Source organism: Corvus brachyrhynchos, unplaced genomic scaffold (genome assembly GCF_000691975.1).
Source record: "Corvus brachyrhynchos isolate BGI_N302 unplaced genomic scaffold, ASM69197v1 scaffold7, whole genome shotgun sequence".
Classification (NCBI taxonomy): Eukaryota; Metazoa; Chordata; class Aves; order Passeriformes; family Corvidae; genus Corvus; species Corvus brachyrhynchos.
The window spans coordinates 3,304,976-3,331,514 of NW_008239054.1; the positions used below are offsets into that span (position 1 = coordinate 3,304,976).

At 36.3% G+C, this 26,539-nt stretch overlaps 1 protein-coding gene across 3 annotated transcripts in view; it reads right to left on the bottom strand.

The window, feature by feature from the left end:
* Positions 1-5,530: 5,530 nt before the first annotated feature.
* PTPN3 (protein tyrosine phosphatase, non-receptor type 3) overlaps positions 5,531-26,539 on the bottom strand; it is a 165,221-nt gene continuing 144,212 nt past the window's right edge. For all 3 annotated transcript variants that reach the window (XM_017739102.1, XM_017739103.1, XM_017739104.1), the window contains 5 exons: positions 25,843-25,989; positions 23,614-23,742; positions 17,516-17,661; positions 16,696-16,831; positions 5,531-12,807 (listed from right to left, as the gene is read on the bottom strand). In XM_017739102.1, coding sequence (XP_017594591.1) covers positions 12,730-12,807; positions 16,696-16,831; positions 17,516-17,661; positions 23,614-23,742; positions 25,843-25,989 — 636 coding nt within the window. In that variant the 3' untranslated portion in view covers positions 5,531-12,729. The remainder of the gene's footprint in view (positions 12,808-16,695; positions 16,832-17,515; positions 17,662-23,613; positions 23,743-25,842; positions 25,990-26,539) is intronic.

Sequence of the window (26,539 nt, forward strand, 5' to 3'; positions counted from 1 at the left end):
AGCAACCTCCTACAACGCATGAACATAACTAGTGGCTGCATTGCAGACACCATCTGTTCCAGCACAACAGCAACTCACCCACTTCTACCCACTCAGCATGACCAGAATTTAGCAGTGCATGCTGCATGTGCAGGGGAGGCACATGTGTTGTGAGTGGTGGAGGAGAGCAAACTAGGATAAGGAAGGGACAATCACTGCTAGAAGGGGAGCAGAGTGCAGCTCTGCAATGAATCCTTCTTTTTGAGAGGATAGCGACTTGGCCACACTCAAGAAGGGTGAGAAGAATTCATCCTGGGAGAACCAAATGTTTCACCATCTTGTAAACTGCCTAGTCCTGATGCAGCCATCCAAGCCTATTGCTTCCTTGCCACCAGCCACAGCTAGCAATCCAATCATTTTTAGTGTGAAAATCCTCTAGTACCGTACTCCACAGAGTATTTTTCCACAGGTGGGATATCCCATGGAATACGGGTAAATCATTCTGGTAGTCAGCCTGGGAATTCTGGCATCAGCCCTGGCATGGGCAGAGGACCAAAACTTGGCCCTCAAATTCTCTTCCTTCATCCAATAGTTTTGCTCTGGCCATGAGATTCTGCACCTAACCTTGGGAAAAATATACAAATAACTGCATCTGACAGGACTGTAAAACAAACTTTGCTTGGCAACAAGACACTTACAGTACCTTGTCTGTGGGGAGCTACACAAAAATGTATCTTCTGCTGCTGAACTTCAGCTCTTGCTACTTCCCCCCACTGCCCCCAACATGGAATGCATGACATCTACCAAGAACTTTTTCTGCAAGAATTTTAAACAATTAGCAAAAATTCCATCAAGGAGCAATTTCTATGAAGCAATAGGAACACAGTGAGAGCAAGGTTTTGCCCAGGGTTTCAATTCTCTTTGCAGAAAGGGCTCTGAACTGTGGGCTTCCTCTCAAGGCACGTGGCCCATGCTGTACTTCCAGTTTCTGTGACTTTCTGCTTTCTTGCTTGCTATATTTGGATAATCCAGGTTCCATGCAGTATCATTCCCTTTGCACTTGGATGCTTTGGTAACTCCATCAGTTCATACAGCTCAATTTCTGCTCTTCAAATATCTGCTGGAATTATATCTGCTTCATTTCTGCTTCACTGAGAAGTTATTTAAGAAAGGTAGTTAATTTTTCCTGTATTTAACCCTTCTGGAAGGGGGATGTCACACCCCTATTTCCTTACATACCATCACTCGGTTGACTGTGCATGTATAAACGGTTTTGCCTCTTCAGCTGAACTAAACCAAAAGTTCACTGGAAATGAGATTGCATTTGATAGTTATTTGCTCAGCATCAAGCACCCCAAATGTATCAGATTATAAACTTGAATAATAATTGTCTTGATTAGGGCAAAAGGCATGATATATAAACCAGTGCTTGAATATACACTGAATGTAATCACTGCTACATAGAGCATTTTATTTTCCTTGCTCTCTGCCATCTAAACTCCCTAAAATACCAAGAAATCACTTTCCTAAGTCATTACCCTTAAAATAATCCTCAATCTACATTACCTTGTAATGACAAAAGAGTAAACAGTTTACACAGATGGCAATAAAGCAAGCAAGATTCAGTGTTACTTGAAGTAGTAAATTATGTATGTTTTACAGGAATCTACAAAAGCAAAATCCTATGCATATAAATAACAAAACCAGGTTATACACAGATTTTTTTTCAATAGTTTGAATCAAGTTTTTAATTTAGTGCAAAAACTACTCTACTATGAGAGGAAAACCCCACTCCTTATTTACACGTGATTTATATTACCTGTATTGCCAGCTTCTTTTCAGACTGACCCTTTTTAATACTGTTTATGGTTGAGATGTCAAACTGAATGTATGTGTTCTCTGCCCGTTTTTGGAGCTACTTGTATTATTCACTTAAATGTTCTTTTTTCTCTTTCTATATATGTGCTCACATACACATCTATCTCTCTATATACACCACCTTCCTATCCTATCTTGATAAAGAGATAATATTTGAAAGTAATGCCATTTAAACAAATCTTTAGGAATCCTGTAAGAGCACTTGCCAAGGTGGAGTTTCTTAGTTTTACAATTGAGGAGTTTTAAGCCAGGCCAGTTCTGAGCAGTTGTTGACATAGAGGGGGAAGTTGAATAACAGAGGCCAAACAGGAAAAAAATAGCATGACCTGCATCAGGCCATGAGAGAACAGATGACTTTGTAGGAGTGAAGAAACCTTCCCACTCCAAAGGGAGCTCCGACTGGCTGAGGCACTTCCTGCCACAGGGACTGAAGATGGAGAGTCTGTTTTTGTTAGTAAAAATCCAAGGGGAATGGGGAGGAGTAAGAAGCGTAGGAAGATCCTTGTAAATGGTTATCCTCCAGGCTTCTGCAGAAGGTCTGATAACACTTGGGTTCTGTAGGTTTTCTGCATAGCATCTAGGCTGTGTTCAGTCCTAACTTTGCTTCAGCTGGAAGTTCTATTTCTCCTCAGATCCTGCTTTACTTACCAAAGTACGTGAATTATTCACTGTATAAGAAAGAGCTCCTACAGAGGTGGCATTTTCCCAGCTGGGTGCCTTGAGACATTTGCCCATGCGCTGACATCTCATTTGATAGAGCAGGCAGAGTTACTGAGGTAGCAGAGGTGCAATATCACAGTACTGAGAGCTGTTCTCACAGAGGACAAAACAACATACTCTATTCAAAATGCAAGTGGCCCCAGCAATACAATGTGAGGAGATTTTCTTGTAATAGTGTTTAAAAACTAAAAAAACCAAGCCCAAAACAAAAACCCCAAAACCAAAACACAAAAAACACCGCAAAACAAACAAAAACATCAACCCAGCAGCACAGATGAAAATAATACAGCCCTAACTCTTCTGAAAAAAAAAAAAAAATTTAACACTCATATCCAGTCGGGAGACAACAACAAGTAACTTCATAAGCAAAAGGTATTTCAGTTTTTGGCACATAACCAGAAGGCTGGAGTCACCACATCCTTATACATAAGTATTATACATTGGCCCCATTTGAAGCCAGCAAGCTCATGCTAACTTGGAATCTGTAGAATTGAATGCAAAGCTAAAGAGCTACAGTACATTTCCATGACATTTGTATGAACATGCACGAGCGGAGTTATCCAGGTCAGAGCTGAGGACTCATGCTCAAAAAGGACAAACTGCCTAGCAAGGAATAACATTCAGTATTTAAATGAGAATTTAACAGGTCTAAAAGAACAGGACATTTGTACCGACACAGAAAGCTCTGAGGGCCAACATTACACTTAAGCAGGAACAAACCCACTAACAATCAGTATTCCTATTCCCACAGCACTCTGGGCTACATCAAAGTATACTGTGAGGTTTTTCACACACCTTTCCATCTTGTTATTACCATCTGACACCCCAGTTCACACCATCATTCGTGCCAGCGCAACCTGACAGTCCCTGAGCAATTAACCTTTGGGCTTGAGAGACAGCTAGTGCTGAGGAAACCTTTTCCTATCAGTGCCAATTTTCTAATTTTTTAAACTGTAGCTGATGCATGGATGAACTTAAAGGTTCCTGTTATAAATAATGTTGCATCTTTTGTGGGTGGGTGCTAAACTCAACGAAACAAGAGAAGTAAATCAGAACACCTTTGTTTAAAAATAGAGTGTTGCAGGTATTTGAGCTCCTCAGTAGCAGCATCAGGCCACAAAAGGCCACACATGAGTGTACAGAGTAGTCTGGTCTTTTATCATGCTCCAGCAGAATACCAGTACCCCTTATCCCTGAGGGTGGACCTAGGAATCTGAACTGGCTCTGAACCCAGAGATCAGCAGCAGTGACCTCAGTCTCCCCAAATGCCTTTCAGTTATTCTCACAGGGTTCATTTCAACAAATTGTGAACTTTGAATTCTGCCACTCAAAATGAAGAAACCAGTTTTCTTAGCAGATTGGCTTTTGGACATGCACCTTTGCATATTTAATTTTTACTACATGAAACCCAGTTCAATTACATTATACTAGGACTGACAAAAAAAAAAAAAACGAACTTAATTCCAAATCAAGATTAAATCAGATATTGATAATTTTTATTATATTAGTTAAGATATTTTACTTTGTGTACTACAGGGAGGATAAACTAAACTGAGTCACTGCTTGAAAATGTTTATATCACTGAACTATGACATGAAAAAGCTATACATGAAAATTATACATATACTGGTGAATACCATTTGACATTTATATTCCCAATTGTTACAAATTCAAGCAAGACTGTTAAAAGTGAGGTTCTCTTGCCTGTGACTGCTCGTTCAGAGTCTTTTGAGCTACATAAAGGCACTTCTTCCATACTCCTGGCTCCCTGGTGGAGCACCTCACTCCTCTGTGGGGTAGCCAGTACCATAAGAATTTTAAAGGATTGCCTTGTACGGAGGAATGGAACCCCTTGAAGCTTTGCATTAAGTCCAAAAATCACATGTAACACTCAGCAAGTTAAAGCCCTCTTCTCCCCCCTAGCAATCAGCTATTCAAGTCTTGATGATACAGCTACCAGCTTGGAGTTTACTTCTGCCTTATCTCCTCCAAAAGGCCCTTCTGCACCCTATCCTGCTATCAAACTGTGAAGATACCAGTACATCTTTCCATAAAGTGCTTCATTTGGATTTCCAGCAAAGCATTCCTCTCGATAGCTCTCTGTGTACCTATAAGAGATTCCAACCTGCATGCATATCCCATGTCCGAGCTGTCCAGACAATTGGTTTGGCTTTGTGCTTCCTTTCACTGAGATTTCATTGAATTCATAACTTCATCATAAAGGGTGATTGGCCTCAAGCTTAAAAAGACTAATCACTAGGCAGAGCCACGCCTTGTAAACAGCAAAAAGTGCTGGCTAACAACCATCCCAGTTCTTAACAAAATCCCAAACATATTTTCAGGTCAGTGCTCTATCCATCTGTTAGTGTTGCATTCAATGTGTTCTCTATTTTGAAACTTATAAACTTGCATTTTAATATGCATGCATACAGAAATAATTCAAGAACAGCATCACTGGGCTCCGATTTGTTGTGAAAACGTGACAACCACCATGGGGCAACAGACGGTGTAGAAGATTACTCAGACATGCCTGGTGAGTATCCTGAGAACACATGAAGTCCCCAAAGGAAGGATAGGCTGCAGATTTCATACATAAAAGCAAAGAAGAAAATCTGCACTCAAAAAATTGGTTATGTGGTCTTTCATGACATGACTCCAAAGGTGTATTCACCTAATTAATCAAGATAATCCTCTTTCATAAAACTTGTTGCAAGTGAAATATTCCTAAGAATTTGTGACTTGTTTGGTTTACTTTTTCTACTGTGGTATTTATGAAAAAAATTACACGCTGTATCTATATATATATAGACCAGACACTTCCCATGCAAGCTTGATTGCTTAGATAAAATTCAAGCTGCATCCATGTGTGATTTCTCATATGATTTCTTTCCTATCAAAAAGGTCAAAAATGTAATTCTTACTTTCTTTTTGAAGAAGGCACAGTAAAACCATATAGCCAAAAATCCTTTATTTCACCATTAGCCATATAACCAATACGCATAAAATGGTGGCTATATTTTTGTTCAAAACAGTTCCAAACCCCAAGAAACCTATACTGAAAACATTAATACTTTATTCCTATAAAAATAAAAAAGAAAAATTATACATTCAAGAGGTGTCTACACTTTTAAACAATAAATTAAACTTTGTAATATCAACATCAATTTACATTTCAAATGATTTAAAAGAAAAGTACAACGTAGGATACAAAATAATCTCTTTCCTTACCTTCCAAATACATCAAATACATTTTTTTATTCCTTAATGCACTGGCATCTAAGATCTTAGAAGAAACTATAGAATGCTACAGGAAAAGAAAAAAAGACCATTTAAAAAACCCCAGCCAGAGTCCCTGAATGGATATTACCTTCCAAGATTTTGCTGACAAAACTCGCTGACAAAAACGCTAACTGAACTTATATGGAAATAAAAACTTAGAGACCAGAATAGTGAAATCTTCTTCAAAATTTGCAAAAAAACCCAAACAACTTCATCTTTCCCAACTGTTATGCAATTTATTCCAGTACTATAAACATATTTCCATCCATATTGCTTGTAATCAAGGCCAGTTTTAACCAATACATCATTTGTTAGAATGAACGGTGGGCAGATTTTTAAAGCTTTTATAGGACTGTCCCCATTATATACCTTGTAACTCTCTATTAAGGTTATATAATGAAGTGTGAAAACCTAAATAAATTATGTTTAATGCTCACTGCACAGGTCACTGGAACATAAGCATTGATACTTGTAATTTATTTTGCAAAATCTGGATTAGAAATAGATTTACATTTGAGTGCATATACTAATTCCCCACCTAATTTCTACAGACAGTGATTTAATTCCTGCTAAACCCCAAGTTTTCAATCATGTATGCAAAGCTCTGAATGAGAAGGGCACTGATCAGGACTAACTCAAGTGCTGCTACACTCACCTACTGCTTAGCTGAAGCAAATGAAGCCCACTGCAATTAACATTGCTACACTGAGCTTTTTTTTTTGGAATGAAGGGAAGGCTTCGATATTCATGCAAACTCATACAGATATGCCTGATCTCACTTTGCACTAGAATGCTCAAGTTGTGTAATACAAGTACATCCCCACTAAGATCAATATAGGCTGCGGATTTACTCTGCAGGATTTCAGTCTCTTCTCTAAGGAAGGCAGCCCTTTCTCCTTACTCCTGAATGAGGATTGCAACCATCCCTTTGCAAGAAAGTTGACAAACAATCAGGCATTTGGGCTCATGATGCACTTTGCGTGCTTTAGTGGCCACTGCACACTAGCTGAGAGCCAATTTGCTTTTTGACTAGATAAGATGCACCTACTTCTAGCAGCTAACCTTTTTATTTTTGCAGAAAAACTAATTTTTTTTTTCCTTTTAAATGGTATGTTTTACATAGAACTTGGTAAATAGTCATTCCTTACTTGAAGATTCAGATTTTACCTGGAAGATGACTTCCTGATGCTTGGGAGAGCAAGCTCCAAGGACTATTTACAAAATGTTTATTCTGCAAAAGGCTAAAAGAAATATGATGCTACTCTGGCATAAGCTGGTAACTGATGTTAGGTCAGGGGTTTAATAGCTCTAACAAAGCATCTGCTTCCTCTTAAGCATTCAGGGTAACCTCACCAGTCACCCAGCCACATTTGGGTTTCATTTATGTCTCAGAAAAAGGCATCAAATGAAAACAGCTAAAATAGTTTTTAAGAGTAAAATATTTAAGAGTTTTTTAAAAATGTTGCTTAAGAGCACAAACCAGTAAATGAGGAAAATGTTTAACTTAAAATTACTTTCTAGGTGGGTTTGACAAAAATTAAATCCCATGGCCAACAGTATGGCTCTTTACCAAAGAAATTGCTCCAAGAGAAATGATGTGTTTAAAACACAGAAGTGTTCTGCAAGAGGAAAAAATATACATTTCCCACCCCTACTTTATCTGTTAAAAGCATTTTCATGTTCACAATGTTTGATTTCTTTTTCTTTTAATTTTTCGGTTAAACCCAGGTCTTATCTGCCCTGAACATAACATTTCTTATATGCTTTTCCATATATCTTTATGATTTCTACCACTGCTAGCAGCAGTGTTTAAATTACTCAGAAAGGAGATCAGTTGAGACTGGTCTGAACATCATATTGTCCCTTCAGCAGGTGAAAAATAAACATCCTTTCTTAAGCAACCGTAACATCACTTCACCTGTCTGAGACAAAGCCAATTTTACAGTTGTGGGAAAACTCAAAGTGATTTTATAAGGCAAAACAATGACATTGCAGGAAACAAAATCATGAAAGCCAAGTAAACAGAAGCTGAACAGTTAACAGTAACCTGAAGTGTTTCACTAATGTCTATTAAAATAAATTCTTTAATATTTTAAATATGACTTTAATTAAAGGTTAGCATGCAGCTAAGCCCAAAATAACACACAAACTAAGAGCCTTATCCAAGTAGTCTGCAAGCAAATTAGGAGAGTCAATAAACTCACATTCTACTCTCCATTCCCACAGCCCTCTCTTGAGATGAATTTGTCTTAAAAAAAAAAAAAAAAAGACAATATTTCTTGGTCTCTTACAGTCCAAATAATTTGTTTTCTTCATAATATTATTGATCCTCCACATTTGCTCTTTATATGAGTGGTAAGAACTCTATTGTCACAGAGTTAGTCTGAGCTGAAAAATGGTTAAATCTATTGGTATTATGTGCTACTTCTTCCTTTTGATTCAGAGAAACTTATTTTTTTCTTTAGAATGACAGGTTTCAGTGATTGTAGATACTACTGTTTGAAGCTTGTACAGTGTTAAAGTACACTAAAACTAAATCATATTGCATCAGACTGCTATATTTAAACTGTTAATACAAACTATGGTTAGACAGTCATTTGAGATGGCTTAGCACTATCAGTGTCAGAACTTAAATGCAAGAAACCCATATAATCAAAACAGTCTTTTATATAATGAATTAATCATTCACTTGCCTTTCAACTGCCTTTGAACAAAATATTTAATGACAACTTTACCTTCTACATAGCTTCAATTAATAAATGTTTTTAACCAAGCAGACTGGTTGCAGGTTACTAATCAAAATACAAACATTTCCCAGCACATGTTCTCTGGAAAGGCTGGAAGAGTAAAATAAACTTGCACTTAAATGCTACATTTCAGGATAGAAAATAAAGCCATTATCAGTGAAATAACTATGTTTAAATTATAATTGACTGAATATGAACCATGCGCGTCTATTTTCAACATTTACGCATTTAGTCTGACACAAGGAACACTCCCTACAGGGAGGGGCTTTTGTTGTAAAACAGTGTCATACTCTACTTGTAATAAAGCCAATGCATAGTTCATTAGATAGTTCTGAACTAAAGTTCTTTTGAAATACATATATATTTAACCAAGTACTGCATAGTAGAAAATAGGAGGGAGAAAAGGAAAACTAACAGTTAAATAACTGAGTGTATACGAAGACTTTTTGCTGAATTCATGGGTACATTTTGACTGCATATAATTTAGTAGCAACACCTAAAAGACAGGATAATTAAAAGCAAACCCCTGGGTTACAATTTTTTTTTTTTTTTCTGCAAAACACCACCACTCTTCAAAGTTTGGTTGTATTTTAATGATTTGTATTTCATACATCTGGTTACACAAAAGGCATTCATGCTTTAGGGCACTGTTTTTCTTATTTTTAATAAATAGCAAGATCTGTCCCTTTCACCTCTGTCGCAGAAGTGGTCCCCTGTGACATTTCTGAAGACACTCTGAATAGGCAGTTTAGTTACTTCCATATCAAATATAAAGCCACTAAGTTAAAATTTGTTTAATTCTGTAGTGTATTTCACAGTGATGAAAACCTCAAAGGTTTATTGCTCCCTCTTCATCCACCACCACACCAGATATTTTGAATACTTATTTTCATGATCATGCCAGCACAGAAGAAATCAAGGTTAAACTATGAAGGTTATACAGAATCTTGCCTTCACAGAATTTTCTGCCATTTGCCAATCACTTGATAATTAAAAACTTTATAGTCACAAATTTTAACTCCCATCAAAACCCCCCCAAACTGATCAATTAAATCTACATTTTCGTGATTTCTTAATTTTTGTGGAAAAAAAAGCTGGCGTTAAGATGTGTTCATAATTATGCTTTCATTGCAAGATCAGATCTAAAGCATACTTCATTCAGTGCAAAGTCATCACACACTACAGAGAGAAGACAAAACCCTTCAATTCTCCCCTATGGACCCTACAGGTACACGTGCAAAACCCAGCAAGACTGAAATAAAGATGGACACAATATACAAGATACTTATGTAGTTAATATTTCCTCTAGGGTAATTAAAAAAAAAAAACCTTATAGAATTACTATTTATACAGCTTTGAGTATTCTCTCCATCGCCAGCAATTTCAAACAAGCTTTTAAAATCCAAGAGCTCCCCAGTGGTATTACCAAACCCATCCTAGTTTACCAGAACAAGAGCAGCATTTGTTGTCACAATACGACCATCATCATTTAAATGCACACATACTAACCTAAGTCAAGCCTATACCATGTATCTTGAGACTGAAGTTATATGGGAAATACATTTACAGTGCTTTGATAAGTACATACTCAACATGAAGAAACATAAATAGCAATTGGAATATAGGAATAACCTTGAACACAAAGAAACTCTGAGTACTTCCATGAAAGACACGGATGTCACAAACATGCTCTAAATATTTTCTTACAATTTATTTTCTTGCCTTTTTTCACTTCATGACAAACAATTAAATGCAAGTCATGCCAACTGCAAGGGATGACTCTGAGACCTGGGCACAGGAAAACTTTAAAAAAAAAAAAAAGAGAGGTTTTAACAGACAGGTACACACATAACAAAGAGGAGACTTTTGTTACCCTTCCAGAAAACATACATTCTTTACTGCCCACTACTTCTTTCATAGGAAAGAGCCATTAGATTTTCTTACTGATCAATATTCTACCAGCAGCAACCAGCCTGCACTTGTGCAACACTTTTCCACACGGATTTTTCAAAGAAGCTTCCCAAGTAATAAGTGCATGTCCACTATCATTTTACATTTGGATTCACAGACAGACTGAGATACCTGATGCAATTTAGCAAGGTAAGAATGAATCAGAGGTACGGTCTTTTGCCTTCTAATCTATTCCCAATCAAGCAAGATGACAGTGATTCAAAATATTACAAAAAACTTCAGTCAAAGTGAAATTTGGAATGAAGTGTAAAAGGATGAGCACAAACCTATTCACCCTTCAACCTAACAAAGCCAAGAAGTTTTCCATGTTGCCAATTACCCTGCACATCCCAATTAAAACTCTTTTGATCAATAAATAGTAACCAGGCATCTTCTTCAGCTATAGCTAATAATGTAATCTTGGAGAAAGGACCAAGCCTGCAAAAGACAAGATAGAAATATAGCTCATCCTACATTCACTTTCTAGTTATCTCCTGGGGAAAAAATAATCTTCCAGTAACATGAGAGATGCACATTGTACAGCTGTGATAGTTTCTATAATGAAACTCCAGCTATAAATGATAATATCCACAATACAAACCATAATTCTAAAATACATCTGAATATGTGTGTGCATATATATCTCTCTGAAAAAAAAAATTATCTGATTTTCTCTTTTATACATATAAACATCTGGCTAATATGCCCCATAAAAGTTTTTCCTTATTTAGGACTAATTTTTTAAATAACAGAGTTTTAAACAGTCCCTTAGAATATTTTTAAACACTATTAAAAATTAATAACTATCTTAGGTTAATCAAAAAGCACACACAAAATAATTTAACATTATACAAATGTGGTTATATTGTTCAGAAATTCCAATTCTCCCATCTGAAATGAAATAGAGACCAGTGTACCTTAGGGTGAATTATTCATCAATGTACAAATTCATTCTCTCTTTCCATGTAAATCTTCAGGTGAATTTAGCTGCATTTCTGTATAAGCAAGAAACACAGTAAATCTGCAGAACTCTTGCAAAAGGGAGTCGTGTTTTGCTGGATAAGAGTGCTTTTGCTGGAGGGCAGCAAGTCAACACTTTATCACCATCTGAACACTAGCAACACCTGTGCCCTTGTAAGCTTCACACCTTGAAATAGCAGCAACATATTTGATGGGTTCAGTAGTAATTTTTCTTCCAGTATTGGATTAGACTACTTTGCATATACAGTAATTCAAAAGTCTAGTACTTGTGTGCAACGTTAATCCACATTTACATCTGAGAACTCATAAATACACATGGAAACAAACATGACAGAGAATTAAACCTCATTTTAAGTTAAAATGTTTTCAGTCCACATATAGAAACAGCAGTGAAAAGTATAAAGGAGGTGGACAGCAGAAGAAGAAAAAGGGTGCAATAACTAAAACTGTTACGAAGTAGGTCACTGTCAAAAGGGCAAGTTGCTACTAAAACTGATCAACAGAAGATGTAGACTGTACCATCTGCATAAAATGCCTAAATGCAGCATTATTTTCACATCACATACAGTAGATGTGATTTCTAAGCAGCATATTATAACAGCTGGCATACTCACTAATAGATTTACGGTAAGGGAATACTAAATTTCTCCAGCTCAATGTACAGTAGTTATGCATTAGCCTTTAAAGCTCTTTGTCAGCCTTTTAGTCAAGGTTACATTTCCATGGATATTTAGTATCCCAATAAGAACATTACCTTCAATAAGAATATTCACCTTCAATGAACTTTTATACAATACAAATACATTAAATACCTTCTTAAACTGAATCATTTCAATAATAGGAGTTTTCTTTTTGCTATTTCAAAAGAAACACAAGGAACTTTGTAACTTCCAAAGTAAAGGGTGTTTTAAGGCAGTAAAAGATATGTGTTAAGGTTTCCATGATTGTTTATGGTTGTCTATGTGAATAAAGCATATTACACACAATTGCTGTCATATATTTATCTATGTGACTTTGTTATACTGTACATGATTTAGCAATCTTCTTGAGAAATTTAAAGTGCCACAGTTCAAATGTGCTCATCTGTCTTTTCATGGGCTTCTAGTCCATTCCAGTTGCTTTTAGAAACGAGCCCTTGCTTTACTTAAAGAGCAGTTTTTTTAGGCAAAAAAAGAATTCATCCTTCTCTGCTGTGCTAACTGGAATCCAGTGGTCGAACCAATCCTTCTTTGTAAACACGAAGAATAGCTTCACAAACAAATTTGTATTGACTCTGCATAGGAAAGAAAACACAAAAACATTTATGGATGTTCACTTAAACTGCTGATTAGACAGTACTGTTGAATTGGACTAACAGTTCCACAGCTTCCTTTTTTCCTGAGCAATGACAGGAGAGGAGATACAAGGATGGGAGGAGAAAATCCTACTCTCTTGTCTGTGTTCACAGTAAACAAAGCTGACATTTACTCTTCCTTAAAGGACAAGCATCAAAAATCACACACCAAGGAAAACAAAAAAGTCCCCAAAATTAAAGGAATATGTGCTTAATTTTCAGGGAATAGGAATTATTTATAAAAACTATGTGTATCTTTCTGACTAAGTTTAACTTGATATTTGCCTTCTTTATACATGTCATCTATTGCAGGGTTTTTTTGGTAGTTATCTGGTTATTACGAGTATTCTGAGCTTGCCAATGCTGCAGTTACATATTACTGGGCACATTCAAGTTATGTGACCAAGACCTCATTTAAAGTTACCATATAGGATATATAGGTGCAGCTACCTAACTTTTTTTCCCAAACCACCTACAGTACTGCAGGCGGACTCACCTAATTTTCAATTTTTGATCAGACCACATATCTCCTTTTGTAACAGAAGGGGATCAAATTAATATTTTTGAAGATCAGTACCCACATTAGTTCTTCTCTCGCTCAACATTTTTATCTCAATTAGATCTTAAAATCTTCACAAATTAGAGTTGCTCTTCTGCATTATACTATTACAAAGAATATTTCTTCCATGACCTTGTGATGTAACTATTTGTTAAGAACAATTAGCCTGCAAGCCTCTTCCTAAAAAGTGATACAAGGAGACATTATTAATAGGACTAGTGCAGAACTAAAAATCCTGGTAGCCTGAATAAATTTTTATGACTAACACAATCCTGAGAACACAAGATGATTGAAATTTAAAAGAACTTGCAAAGATCAAAGCATCCTCACTTCTTCTGTGAAAGTAATATTGTCAAAACCCCAAATGAACACTTTTCTCCAGAGTTCCATGTCGTATATTCAGATAAGCACAGCTTCACATTTTTTAAATCCCTTTTTCCATCTTTGAAATGTTCTCCCAGCTGCCCTTGTATTGTCAGCTCCCACCAACTCTTCAGAAGCATCTGGAAACATTCCCCCATTATCTCCCAAAGGGCAGGGCTAAAAGATAACATTTGGACTGTGAATGATCTTAGGTTGCCTTTAAATACCAGCAGTTAGGAAAGTTATTCTTCTCCATAACATAATACTTTTTCCTTTAAGTACAGAAAAACTTGAAGGGAAACAGGAAGGTGGAAATGAGTTTTCTTCATCTCGATTTTCCTGGCTTTACTTTCAACCTTTCAGTCAATTACTCCCACCTTCAGTATCACTTTGTTCTTATTTCTTAATTACCTTGACTTTTCATTGTTATTGTCATTTCCATATTTCTACTGCCTGAAAAAGCCAGGTGTGGTATTTAGCTCTCTGTTCAATACTTCTGTTAACTTGTGTGATCAAGTTACTGAACAAATAAAAGAATGAGTGCTTCAGCATTGCTTCCTCTGACTCAATCTCTGACTACTTGTTTTCTCTGCTCTTATCTGTTGCATGTATTCTTACTGCTTACTCAGATGGTAGCTAGTACTATTATGTATATCCTAAGCACTATTCTGCACTGTTTAGATATCTAATTTCTCTTTATAGGAACATAATGGTTAATCTTTCTTTTTTAAATGAAAGGCCATACAGTTACACCAACTTTGTTATACCTTCATCATTTTGGTTGAAGCTTTTGTTTTGCTGTTCCTAGTAACCAAATTACTGGTCTTTGAGAAACTACAGCTTTCACATGATTAACAACAGACACTAAATTGACCAGGTAATAGCTCTGATGGGTCTATTCTTATTGAGTATGCCCTGCCCAATATTAACACACAGCATTCATCTGGCAAATTGTATCACCTTAGAATTGGAGCACACATACAATCCCCACAGGGCAGCTGAACAAGCTTTAGGCAAGGCTATTGAAACTGAACAATCCCCATATTACAACTGAATAATCTCTAATGGCTTCTCCTAGAAACCCTAAGCGGGATATCAAAAATGAGCAGTGAGGCTAGCTGGAATTCAGGCATGGGAATGTGATAGACCACCCAGGATAGATCGAAATATTAACATGCAGCACCTTGGTATTCTGTTTTCTCACAGTTGAGTGCTTGCTTCTGTGTCTCATTTACAGGACAGTACGCCAATTTGCTCGCTGGCTTTTCACAATAGTATCTGCCTACTTCAGAAATAACAAGTGAATTTAGTTTCAGTGTATTGCTGCTACAGATCATCCCTCTCCTGATTGTGCTGACAGCAAACTGTAACACAGCAAGCAAGGTAAAGAATCCTATTTTATATACTCATTTTCCACACCAGGTGTCTGACCGTAGCTGTATTTCTTACTATTCTCTGTATTCTTCAGTTATGTCAAAGTGTGGAGTGAAAGGAGAATTCTGGCTGATTTCTCTTGTAACAAAAGGGACTCAGTCCTCTTCTTGAGAATCAGATGTAAAAACCTGAAGTAAACTTCAGCTTGCCAGAAGACCACCTCTAGAATGTTGAAGCTTGAACCTGCTTGGGTAATTATAGAAACTGAGGGCTGTAGACAGGTGAAACTCCAGAAGTTAACACTCCGCTTCCTTAAACTTGAAGCTAGTATTCTTCATCTTATTACAACCTTTGTCATCAGCTCAGCTTCCACTTCAGCAAGGAACAGGCAGGGGACCCTCCAAACAACTCCCTTGTCAACCATACAGTCCTGACCCTCTTCCAGAGAGTGCACTCCTGCTGCAATGGACACGAGTCCCAGCAGCATGCACAGACAAACTGCTCACTGAGTACTCTAATGGTACACAGGCAGCTGGAGGTCCTGACACTTTTATGCCCTTTGGTGATGCAAGATTTCCCCCACATCTAGTCATAATGCTCATTCCTGCAGTCATTAACCTGTTAATGAATAGAATTTGTCTTCTTAAGTTAACTTTTCTGTTATCAAATGGATTTGATTTCAATGCATTTCAGGCATTTTCTTTGGAAGATGAGACGGAAACACCCAATTCAACTATTTGCTTTCTGTGTCTAAACCCCTTTACTTTCATTTCTCATAGGGCATTTAGCTCTCCAAGATAACCCACACTTAGAATTCTTGTCATCCAGCCTCTCCTAAAGAAAGAACAATCTCTCATCCTTCATCCTTGGTCTCTAACATCAATATGTTCATTTCCAAAGCTGACACAAAACTGCCCTCATGATCTCAAGTTGTCTTTGAGCCACTTTCATCTTAAAATCACCATTTACTTTCATGTTTCAGTTACAGATGCTACACAACTTGCCCTTTGTTTTTTCAAACTGGGTAGTGGCAAAATTAAAAAACAAAATCCATAATAGGTTCTTCCAGAATTTCTACTCTAAAGTGACCTATTGAAAAGCCACTTCCTGCTTTTCAAACCAGGCCAAAACCACTTTGATTTTACCTTCAGTTTAATAACTTCCTATAATGTTCTGTACTAGAATGAAAAGCAAAAATTTATTCTAGCTTCTTGCGGAGAATTTAGACAAAGGACTGCGAACAGATGATCAATACAAGTCTGACTTTGGGCATTCTAACTACTTGCTATGTATAGAAAACAATTATCTTTTCATGGCAACACAAGAAATATTTACAAATTAGGTAAATACATACCTCACTAGCAAAGCAGCCTTTGCCACCATGCTACATTATGCTAACTTTATGAAGTTTGAAGTATAATGGCAACTGAAGATTCATATTACTAGATCCTTTAAAAAAAATTTGGACCTGTTTTATAACTTGACAAGTGCAGTATATATACAGAAAATAATGCTTTCTCTCCTTCACTTACTGATGTTTGCACCATCATAGCTCGCTGGTCTCGCATTTTCCGTACAATATCCAGTGGATAAACAGGTTGGTTCCTTTCAATTAAGCACATGGCTGTTTCCATAGTGACCAATACACCAGTGCGACCGATTCCTGCGCTGTGAAATGCAACAGGAAAATAGTCTATAAAATGAGGTTTTTGCAATGTACCAGATTCATATCACAGTCTTAACAGTAGGATGCTAAACAGCCTTGGAAATAACAGGAAGATCCTAGTAAAATTCAAAGAGAGTGCAAAGTTTATTTTTACAGCAACTTCAGTAATATTTTCTGGCAACTACTAAAAAGAAAAGTTTTTTTAATATAAATAAAACTAAAACCTCACTTAAAGTAAATGCATTTTTAAACAATTATAACTGCTCAAACTGTACTGGTTTGGTATTTTTGTCTTAAAAAAGGTAAGAGCTAAGTGACTGCTTTTATGATGCACACTTGAACAGCTGGAAAAAAAATTTTGCAGTAGCATTCAAAACGAGATTACAACAATGGTAGAGGATAAAAACCAGAGAATAAAAATAAATTGCAGATTATCAGACCTGTGATAATTATGTGACTAAGCCATTTCACCTAAAGGTTGCAGGAGAAAGGGAGACAAAGTAAACTCTTCCTTTAGACATAACATCAGTGTTTCTGTCTTCAGCAGTAAAATTCACACCTAATTTTACAGTTTAAAATTTTCATCTAATTCAAGGAATCTCCTGTCTTGCAGATAAATGTTTCACATCAAATGCTTATTCTAAGGCTGAAGCATATCTATAATCAGAAGTTTAAAACCCAAGTACCTGCAGTGTACAAGAACTGGCTCGTTCTTTATTCTCTTTGGCCTCATACAGGTCACAAACTCCAAGAAGTCCATGGAGTCATCAGGAACGCCATGATCAGGCCAAGCTACGTACTGGAGATGGGTGACGGTGTGTTGCTGTTCTGTCTAAAATACAGTAAAGTTTTCAAAAAATGTCCAGTGTTATGACTCCTGTATTAATGTTTACTAGATACAAGTAAAATTTTTCACAGCGAGTGTTTTCTGCAGATATGGTAAGAGACAGATGGTATAGAAAATGTGATTTTAAAATTAAGTGTGAAATATGGACATGTAACTCTTGAAAGAATTCATAAAACATAGCATTTTCTAAATAAATGAGGTATCAAGTTTAACTTCTGCAATCTAAAGATTTTAATTTTTTTTATTTATTGACTGTTGACCCATTATACTCTGACATCATTGATTCAACCTGAGGTAAAATGCTACAAGACATAAGTATGATAGTACTATACAATAGTTTAGAACTGGTTGGGAAACAACTGAGAACAGCAGAACTGTTGAGAATCATACCAATATAACAGGGGTTTAGGGCTCTACAATCTATTGTAAATGTCTGTGAACACTTAGAGATTCAGGAATAATGAAGTTGCCTGCAACACTTGCTAAATCTGGTTTCTGTTAGAAAAAAAAAAAATATATGTATCATTCATACATACATGCTCATTGTACATATATGAATGACATCTGTACAATCCACAGGAGGATACATTTCTGTATGGAAGCAATATAATTAGTTAAAAGGTTCTGTTATACAAAGAGTTCTTTTTTTGAATCAATTATACATAAAACCCCCACGGTTTTACAGAAGTTCTTTCCGTTTAGCTTTTTGTTAACTTTGATTATGAAATCACTCAATCATCTTTGCAGTCAGATTGGGCTCAACTGATGTGTTACAGATGTAACTAATGATTAAGGTGGGAAGGAAAAGTCCTAAGATGCTCGTGAGCTCTGCTGCATCACGCAGCAAGGATCTCACACTTTACAAACTGAGACAAGTCTTTACGTTCCTTTATTCCTTCCACATGTTTTGCAATAGTTAAGCTGATACCTACATTTAATTTATGTCCATTACCAGACTTAACATTTGACACCCTACTAAAATAAAACTCCTTTAGCACTGGATTAGTCTATAAAAACTGGCCTTCCCCCAGTGGTGCACACAGGAATGTTTTTGTGATGTTAGTGACTTTAAATGGTTTTCCCCCTTTTCTCTTATGCTCACAACTGTTGAAATATAGGACTTGTTTTAAATGTCTTCAACTGCTTGTTTTCTCCTCCCACTTGAAGATGTTCCACTCCCAGGGAACAGGTTAGTAGGACACAAAAGATAGAATAAGTACTACCTATGTACTAAGTAGAGTCTTAGAAAATACATTTATTCCCGTCAAAGCAATTGCAGAAATTTACAATTGCCCACAGGGACAAAAAGAAAGAAGACACAGCTCATACTTTGCTTCTTAAAGGCAGAGCGTGAGCAATCAACAATTAAAAGACCCAACATAAGGCCCATGTGGACAACATAATCTAACAGTAATAACCAAGCTCGCTGTAATACGAATTGCATTGGGATCTATCATCCATGTCATCAAAAGATGCACAATGACCAGGATCTCTGCAGGAAAAAGCATGCATGTCTTTATGCTACCCAGCTGTGCTGAGCAGAAAAAGTTGACTTTGATCAAATGATTACTGTTCGCATTTTTCTGAAATGCCACAGATTGAAAAAAATACAAAAACATGTCTAGAAAATGTCATTAAAAAGTCCTCCTTTGAAAATCTGCACATGCTTAATCAGAACCTCTTCAAAAGGGAAATGAGATAAAGCAGCAATTACACAGAAGAGTTTGAGCTGATTCTCTTAAATCAGAGACGTTTGAATTACAACATCCTGGTGAAACAAAGACTTGATTAATTTGAAAGTTATCCAAGACTGAGTATCCAGTTGTCTTCCATGTGCTTCAAGAACTAAAACTATACAACCTGGACAAGTGCCAGTGGCACACCTGAGAAACACTGACAGTGATCTGTAGAAGCAACAAGTCATTTTACAAGCTCAGAACAAATGAAAGAATTAACTTAATTTTTACTTATCAGCACTTCAGGCTCAAATACAGCGAGTTGCATTAAGTTAAATAGTTTACAGACACTAGGTAGAGAAAGCATGTTACATAAGATTATTCAGAGTGAGAATACTTTAAGAACATGCACTTAGTTCTCAGAGCTGCTGCTTTTGCTGTAAGCATCTTCAATTTCTGTTATGTGCCCTAATCATCTTTAGAGACCAATATAGGTGTTAATTATTCCAGGTATGCCTCAAGCTTCAGAGTAGCTTTCTAATTATTTGTGGTTTAAAATGATCAGTTTTGATTCTTTTATTGAGCTCTTCTGAGATGATTCAAAATGCTGAAACTTGACTATTCTGCCACTTGCTTTTCAAAAGGCACAAGTATTTTAAAACGCTTTATGTTTTATTAGCAATTTAAACCTAATGTAAACAGTAAATATATTCATTTATGTTAGAACTAGTTTTTCTATGTCTAAGCTTTTATGGCACATGCGGAAAATATCAAAGCAGTACTCTGATGAAGTCCAGATTTTTTAAAGCTATTTTTAGCAGGGTTTTTGGCTTTTTTAAAAACATTATATCTTGAAGTCTAGTGAAAGTCAGTTTTCAAATTCAGAAAATGTCAGCCAAACAACACCCCACATGGAAATAACTTCCATTAAAAGACCATCACACTTACTAAAATCTAGCACTTACACAAGAAAAAAAATGCTAGAATTGTAGTTACTGTTCCATAGTTAGCCTTATAGTACATGTTCTGTTAGCAATACTTATTTTTAAACACTATTCCTCCCAGATGCTGCTCCTTTGTTACAAACCTGGTAATGGAAAAAAAGAGGTAACTTCTCATGATAGTCAAGTTACTCATCAAACCACTATTCTCTGCAACTCAGTTTAAATTTTTTCCACAAGTTTTTCCTTTTACACTGAGGTTTTCAATGACAGTCCTCCTAATGATGGATAAATGCATAATTTTTCTTCATAAAAATCAGACTTTATTAGTCCTGTTTTATGAGTCTTGGAGAAAGTGAGACAGCAAGAGCTGCTTATGGCTTGGTTGCTATTTTTGCGTAACTTGACCTTGTACACCTTGCTATTCCAAAATTATTATTTTTTTTTTAAATTCATGTGGACTGATTTCAATGGAATTAATGTATTTGGCATTTCTCCAAATCAGTTTAAAAATTATGGATTCAAAAAAATTGGCCCAAACAACAGACTCCAGTGACACTTCAGGATTATGTGACTTGCCCAGTTTATTTGTCACCCCTTTGGCCAACATTTAGCTTCTTTGTGGCATTGATCCAGATTTACTTAATAAGGAGCTACAGAGGTCTAAGACATTATGTTTTTCCCCAGCTGTTTGTTCTTGTGCTTCTGATAATGGTTATTGTCATTACAGCAAATTTGTTCAGCAAAAAAATCTCCAACAAAACTATGTACTTGTCCATACCCCTCCTGGGCAAGACATCTAACTGCAGCAGTAGCTTCATTGTGGTCAAGATAACATCCTAGATTTTGCTCAGAAGCACATGATCTTTTCTGGTAACTCTGTCCTTGGGGCTGAAACTCCTGACAAAGAATAGGCCTGTCACAGGTAATGCTTCAAACGGCTGCTCTAACACTTGTAATACAGCTGTACTGTCAAGACCTTCAGCCACAAAAATATCCATTGTTCATCCTTCTGCAGTTTGGAGCCTTGCTTATTATAATTATACCAAAAGGCAAACTTCCTTGTTTCATTCTCCTTAAACGACAGACTCTCCCTGATTAATAAAAGATTTGTGTGCTCTCCATAAAATCAATACACAGAGCTTATAATCATAATACTCATATAGAAAGAAGGAAATTTAAACTTGAAATGTCAACCTTAGTTCTTACTTTTCTTAAAAACCAAGCAATTGATTTTGCATTTCAATGTTTCAGTTAATGTCCTTTTTCACACAAGTTATAACATAATCTTCAATAATGAGATAAAAAAGATCACAATGTAGAACTACATTAACCCTGAAATGATCTTTTTATCTTCTAAGCAGGAAAAGGTGTGCTCTTTGCCAGTATGCTTCACAAACATACCTTGAAAGCTGAGTCTTTGAGCTTTGAATGATCAGGGTTAAGGCCCCGTTTCTCAAGAGTAGATACTCTGGCAAGTGGCATTTGGCATTTCTTGGACAACCGTTTACACATCATTATGCTGCTGTATACAGTTGCCGTAACACTTCTAACTTAATTTTGTTCTTTGGCTCTTTATGATTCAAAACCAGTGATATTTAATGGCCAATCATACATTGCAAGGCATTTATCTTAAAGGAAGCTCAATGAAAATTTGTTTCAGGCTTCTTATGCTATTTTGCCAAGGATTATAAAGAAATATGTATCTTGTTTTACAAAATAGTGCACTGTGTGATGAAGTCTGCACTCATGCTACACAATTTCTTTCCTTTAGTCTGTTTGCTCTAGTCCTCAAAGTGTTCTGAAGCTTTTTCTAAAAAATAAAAAGCCTTAACCAACCTCAAAGCCCCCCAGACTTAGTGTTACAGTATAGCTTTCAATCTTGGTCTTGAAAAGAAAAGGCAAGAAATTGAGCCTTCATTTTATGAGACTTAGAAAGGTTACAAATAATTTGAGTGATAGGCACCAAAACTTTGTGTATATATAGTTGTAGTACTGCTTTTATAAGGGTAATTTCTTCTGTGCTGCCATTCAAGTTTATCACTTTCAGATTATTTGGCCAAAATACAGAAACAAGTATGCTGCTCCCTGACTGGGTGGTTTCTCATACCTTAGAAACAGAAATACTATAAACTGTCTTAACTGAATGACCTTTAAGTACTGACATTTGACATCTCACATGTTTATGCCTGCAAAGGAAAACTTAATCACACTAAACCAAATTTGGATGCACTCTCAAGAGACTGTCAAGTTACAAAGGTATGAGACTAAAGGATTGGTCATTTTGCTGTAAGAACATGAATTCAGTGTTATATTTCAAAACAGATACTGCCTTTTCCTTGCTTACTACTTAATATTACTACTAGAAATTCTGGTAACAGTAAAAGCTCCTTAACTATACAGAAGTTTAAAAGACTGACTACAAATTAGCCTTTGGTCAGTATACAGTGATTTCTTACACATGATAGCACAGAGCCTTCATCTTTTAAAAAAAAATATCTCTGGCCATAGAATTTTGGAAAAGAGAGGAAGAAGGGAAACATATAAGAAATGCAGGTCAATTTAGAAACAAAAACCAAACTTCAAACCCTATCAATCAGGTTGTGGGAAGTCTAGATGTGACCTGAACACAGATTTCACAACACAAGATAACATGCTGTGTTTTGCCTTCTCTTTGCTTTCTGATTCACTAGACATTAGTATGAAAGTACTAGGAGCTATGGAATATATGTATCTTTCATAAATTGAGCATATTTCAATTGAGATTCATACGGATTTTTTTCTTTTTTAAAATCTGACTAAAGACAATGAAAAGGAACTGGTGAGATTCTGCATCTTCTCTCAAAACAACTTTATTACACTTTACTTCTTTATTCGCTGTTCTAGCTGCATGTGCCATTAACCAAGTGACCCATATTTCATCCTTGAAAGAGCAGATTTACTTAGGAAAACACTCTCATTATAAATTAAAGTACTTGTGAGGAGTCAGTGACTGCAAAACTATTTAGAGAAAAGCACTAAACTTCCTTATGATGCTTATTGCAGTACCTGGGCAGCATAATATATTATAGAACTTCAAACAGTGTGTCTTTGAAGAAGCTCTAAAGAAATAATCATGTTGATCCATATAATATACACATATTCTATGTTAAAAAATGTGTGTGTATATATAGACATATGCATATTCACACACAGACATATACATTGTCAAACACGAATCTATAAATAAAATAATAAATAAAATAAACATAATATATAAAACATCTATAAATGTATTCATTCAGCTTGTTTGAGGATAATTAAAGGCAAGGGGCATTTACCTCAACGTTTGTAATGACCATTTCTCTAACAACATAAGCAATCGTGCAGTCTTCAGAGCGGCATCTGACACGGAAGCAGCCATATTCCATTACATCTGGTGGATCAGGCCAATACTGGTGACATTTGGTCTGTAAAGAAAATTAGGCACACACCAAGACAGTTGTATACAAGCCCTTCTGTTTCCAGCCTTCCCTCCTATGTCGTGGTTCAGGGAATTCAAAGAGCAGTATAAATTCTGTTCTGGTTTGCTGGTGGGATATTTTTCATCCAAATTGAAAAATAACAGGACAAAATAGGTTAAATTCTCCATAAACTTCTGTTTTAGTGATTTATAATAAATATTCAGGTAAATTGGATGCACGATGCTTTGTCTGCTGCTGCTTATCTGTAATTGCTAGAATGACTTCTCAAGGCATAATGTGGGAGAACATAGATGGATTTATTCTGTCTTAAGAAAAGAAGTGCAGGGGTTAAACTTGTACCTAACTTTAGCCATCTAATAGCAGGTTACAGCAAAGGCAGAGCCACACTTTTCTTGAAAGTGAACGATGAAAGGACAAGAGGCAACTGTAAAGAAGCAACAAGGGAAATTCTGACTAGATGTTGGCAAAGAAATTCCACAAACAAGGACGAGCAGAGAAACAAGAAGCCCTATGAGAATGTGGAATCTCCACCTGTGGAAATAATCAAAACTTTGATGTGACACTGCAACCTGCCCAAAGTTCAAAGCTGTTTTTGTACGTAACTTAAATCACAGAGTAGCAAGAGCTGGAATTTTTGAAAAGTTAAAATTTCTTAATTTTACCTTTAATAGGGCTCAATTTTCAGAGGCTTGAAATCCAAATTATAACCATCGTGCCTGAAATTTTTACTGTGGTAATTTATCTTAAATACTTTCCCCTTCAAATTTAAGCCAAAATAACGTACTTATTTCTAAAAAAATGAACAGTACTGTGGAGAAAAAAAATTCCATTGTACAAATCTTAACACCATTGGAAAGAGATAGTCCGGAATGCAAAACCTCCAGGGACTGGGAAAAGGTTTGGCATTTGCCAATGGGGATATTCTTGACAAGAACATACATCTTTTTCTGTCTCTGAAAGTTCAGCTACAAACTGAGCAAATCTAAATAATTTCTGAAAGCAAACAAAGCTCATAAAAAGTGTCTGGTGTGCAAAGGTACCAGCAGGATGATTAGAAGATATCAACAATTGCCTTAAAGTTTCCAGCTCACTGGATGAACTCCAGACTATTACTAATCTGTTTCTCCTCAATACAAGGAAATGAATGCACCAATACAATCAAAAGATGAAGGGAGTATATTTATGTCAGGTGATGTTCAATGATGTCTGCTTCCATGAGCAACTACATAACCTGACTGCAGTTAGAACCTAATTGTTGCTTACCTGTCCTTCCTTACATCTCAATCTTTATGCTATTTAAGACTTCAAATACTCACTCCCTTGCTTTCTAAAAACACTGGGTTTTGACTGGGGTGCCAGATAAACCATAGTGTAGGACAGATCACACAGGAAATACAGCTAAAGGCTACAGTGAAGGCACACAGGAGTCATCACCTTCTCCACCTCTTAAAAAATCCAACTGTTGCGTTTTCAGCTTCTAAAACTTCAAAACCACTTCAAACCTTCCACTTAATCTAAAAAGTTTATCTTAAAACTACAAAGGACACGTTAAGTCAAAATACACCAGATTTTCACTATACTATTCCAAAATTCAAGGACAGACAGAATTTATCTAAACATAATTAGAAGAATTATCAGAGCAATTCTAGGAAAGAACCTGAGATGTAAATAAAAATAAGCAAGCTAAATTCTGATCGCTAGTAAATACCACAATGGCAGACTTCTTTTTACAGCTGGACCACAAGGTTTGCTCGACCCACTCAATGCTTCCAGACATTTGCTGAATCTTTTGGAGAGAAACTGACACATGGAGCCCAATACTCAGGGGGAAAAGTAACAGCACGTAGTACTTGTCTGATCAGCACAACAGAGTGAATGCAGACAGCTGGTTTGTTTGCAAAGCAGCATAACAAAAAGCAGAATGAGGACTAACTCTTCCCTCCAAGTAATTCAGAAAGCCTAGCCTTCAGAAGGATGATTCAACAGAGTAAGTTGGCCTCTTTTAGGGTTATTTAACCATAACAATGGAAAAAAGTTCAAAGGTACAGTACATTTCTTCAGCATACAAAGAACCTGGGCACTTACCCGTCCTCGTTCGGTGAGAGTTGTTAACATGATGATCAGTGACAATTTGTGGTCCCACACTACTTGCCAGAAGTGTGCACATGTGTGTGGAAGAGGCCCCTGAGTAGCAATGTACCGGTTCACAATGCCAGCAGAAGGAATTTCCATCTACAGAGGGAAAGAAAAATCCTACCTTAAGTTTGCTCTCACTACTCAAGAACTATTTTAACTCAGCATTTCATTCAAACAGGAAGTTTTGAGGGACGATTAAGGCAAAAAGTAATAAGACAGCCAAGATCACAATTAGTTATGTGAAAAACTTTTAAATCATTTTTACATCATTAAATCATTTAAAACAGATGTAAAGCACAGATTCTATAGTTCTAGATGCTGACCTATGAATAGAAGATTAATAGTGAAAATGTACTTGAAAACCTGAAACTGCAAAGTTTTCTAAATTTTCTTTAACATTTAGTAAGGAATGATGGCAGGGTATATGCACCAAAGGTACACTAGCAAAAGCTGTTTACTGCCTGATACTAAACACAGGAAGTTAATTGACTCTGTGATTTAGGTGCTTAGCTTATGTATCTGACACAAATATATACTCATTTTCCCCTCTTTTCCCTGACTCCCAGCCTGCACTTGATTGATTAGGGAAGCCAAGGATCTGGTTTATCTTCTGGATCCTTCATAGCATAGCTGATAGGCTGTAAAT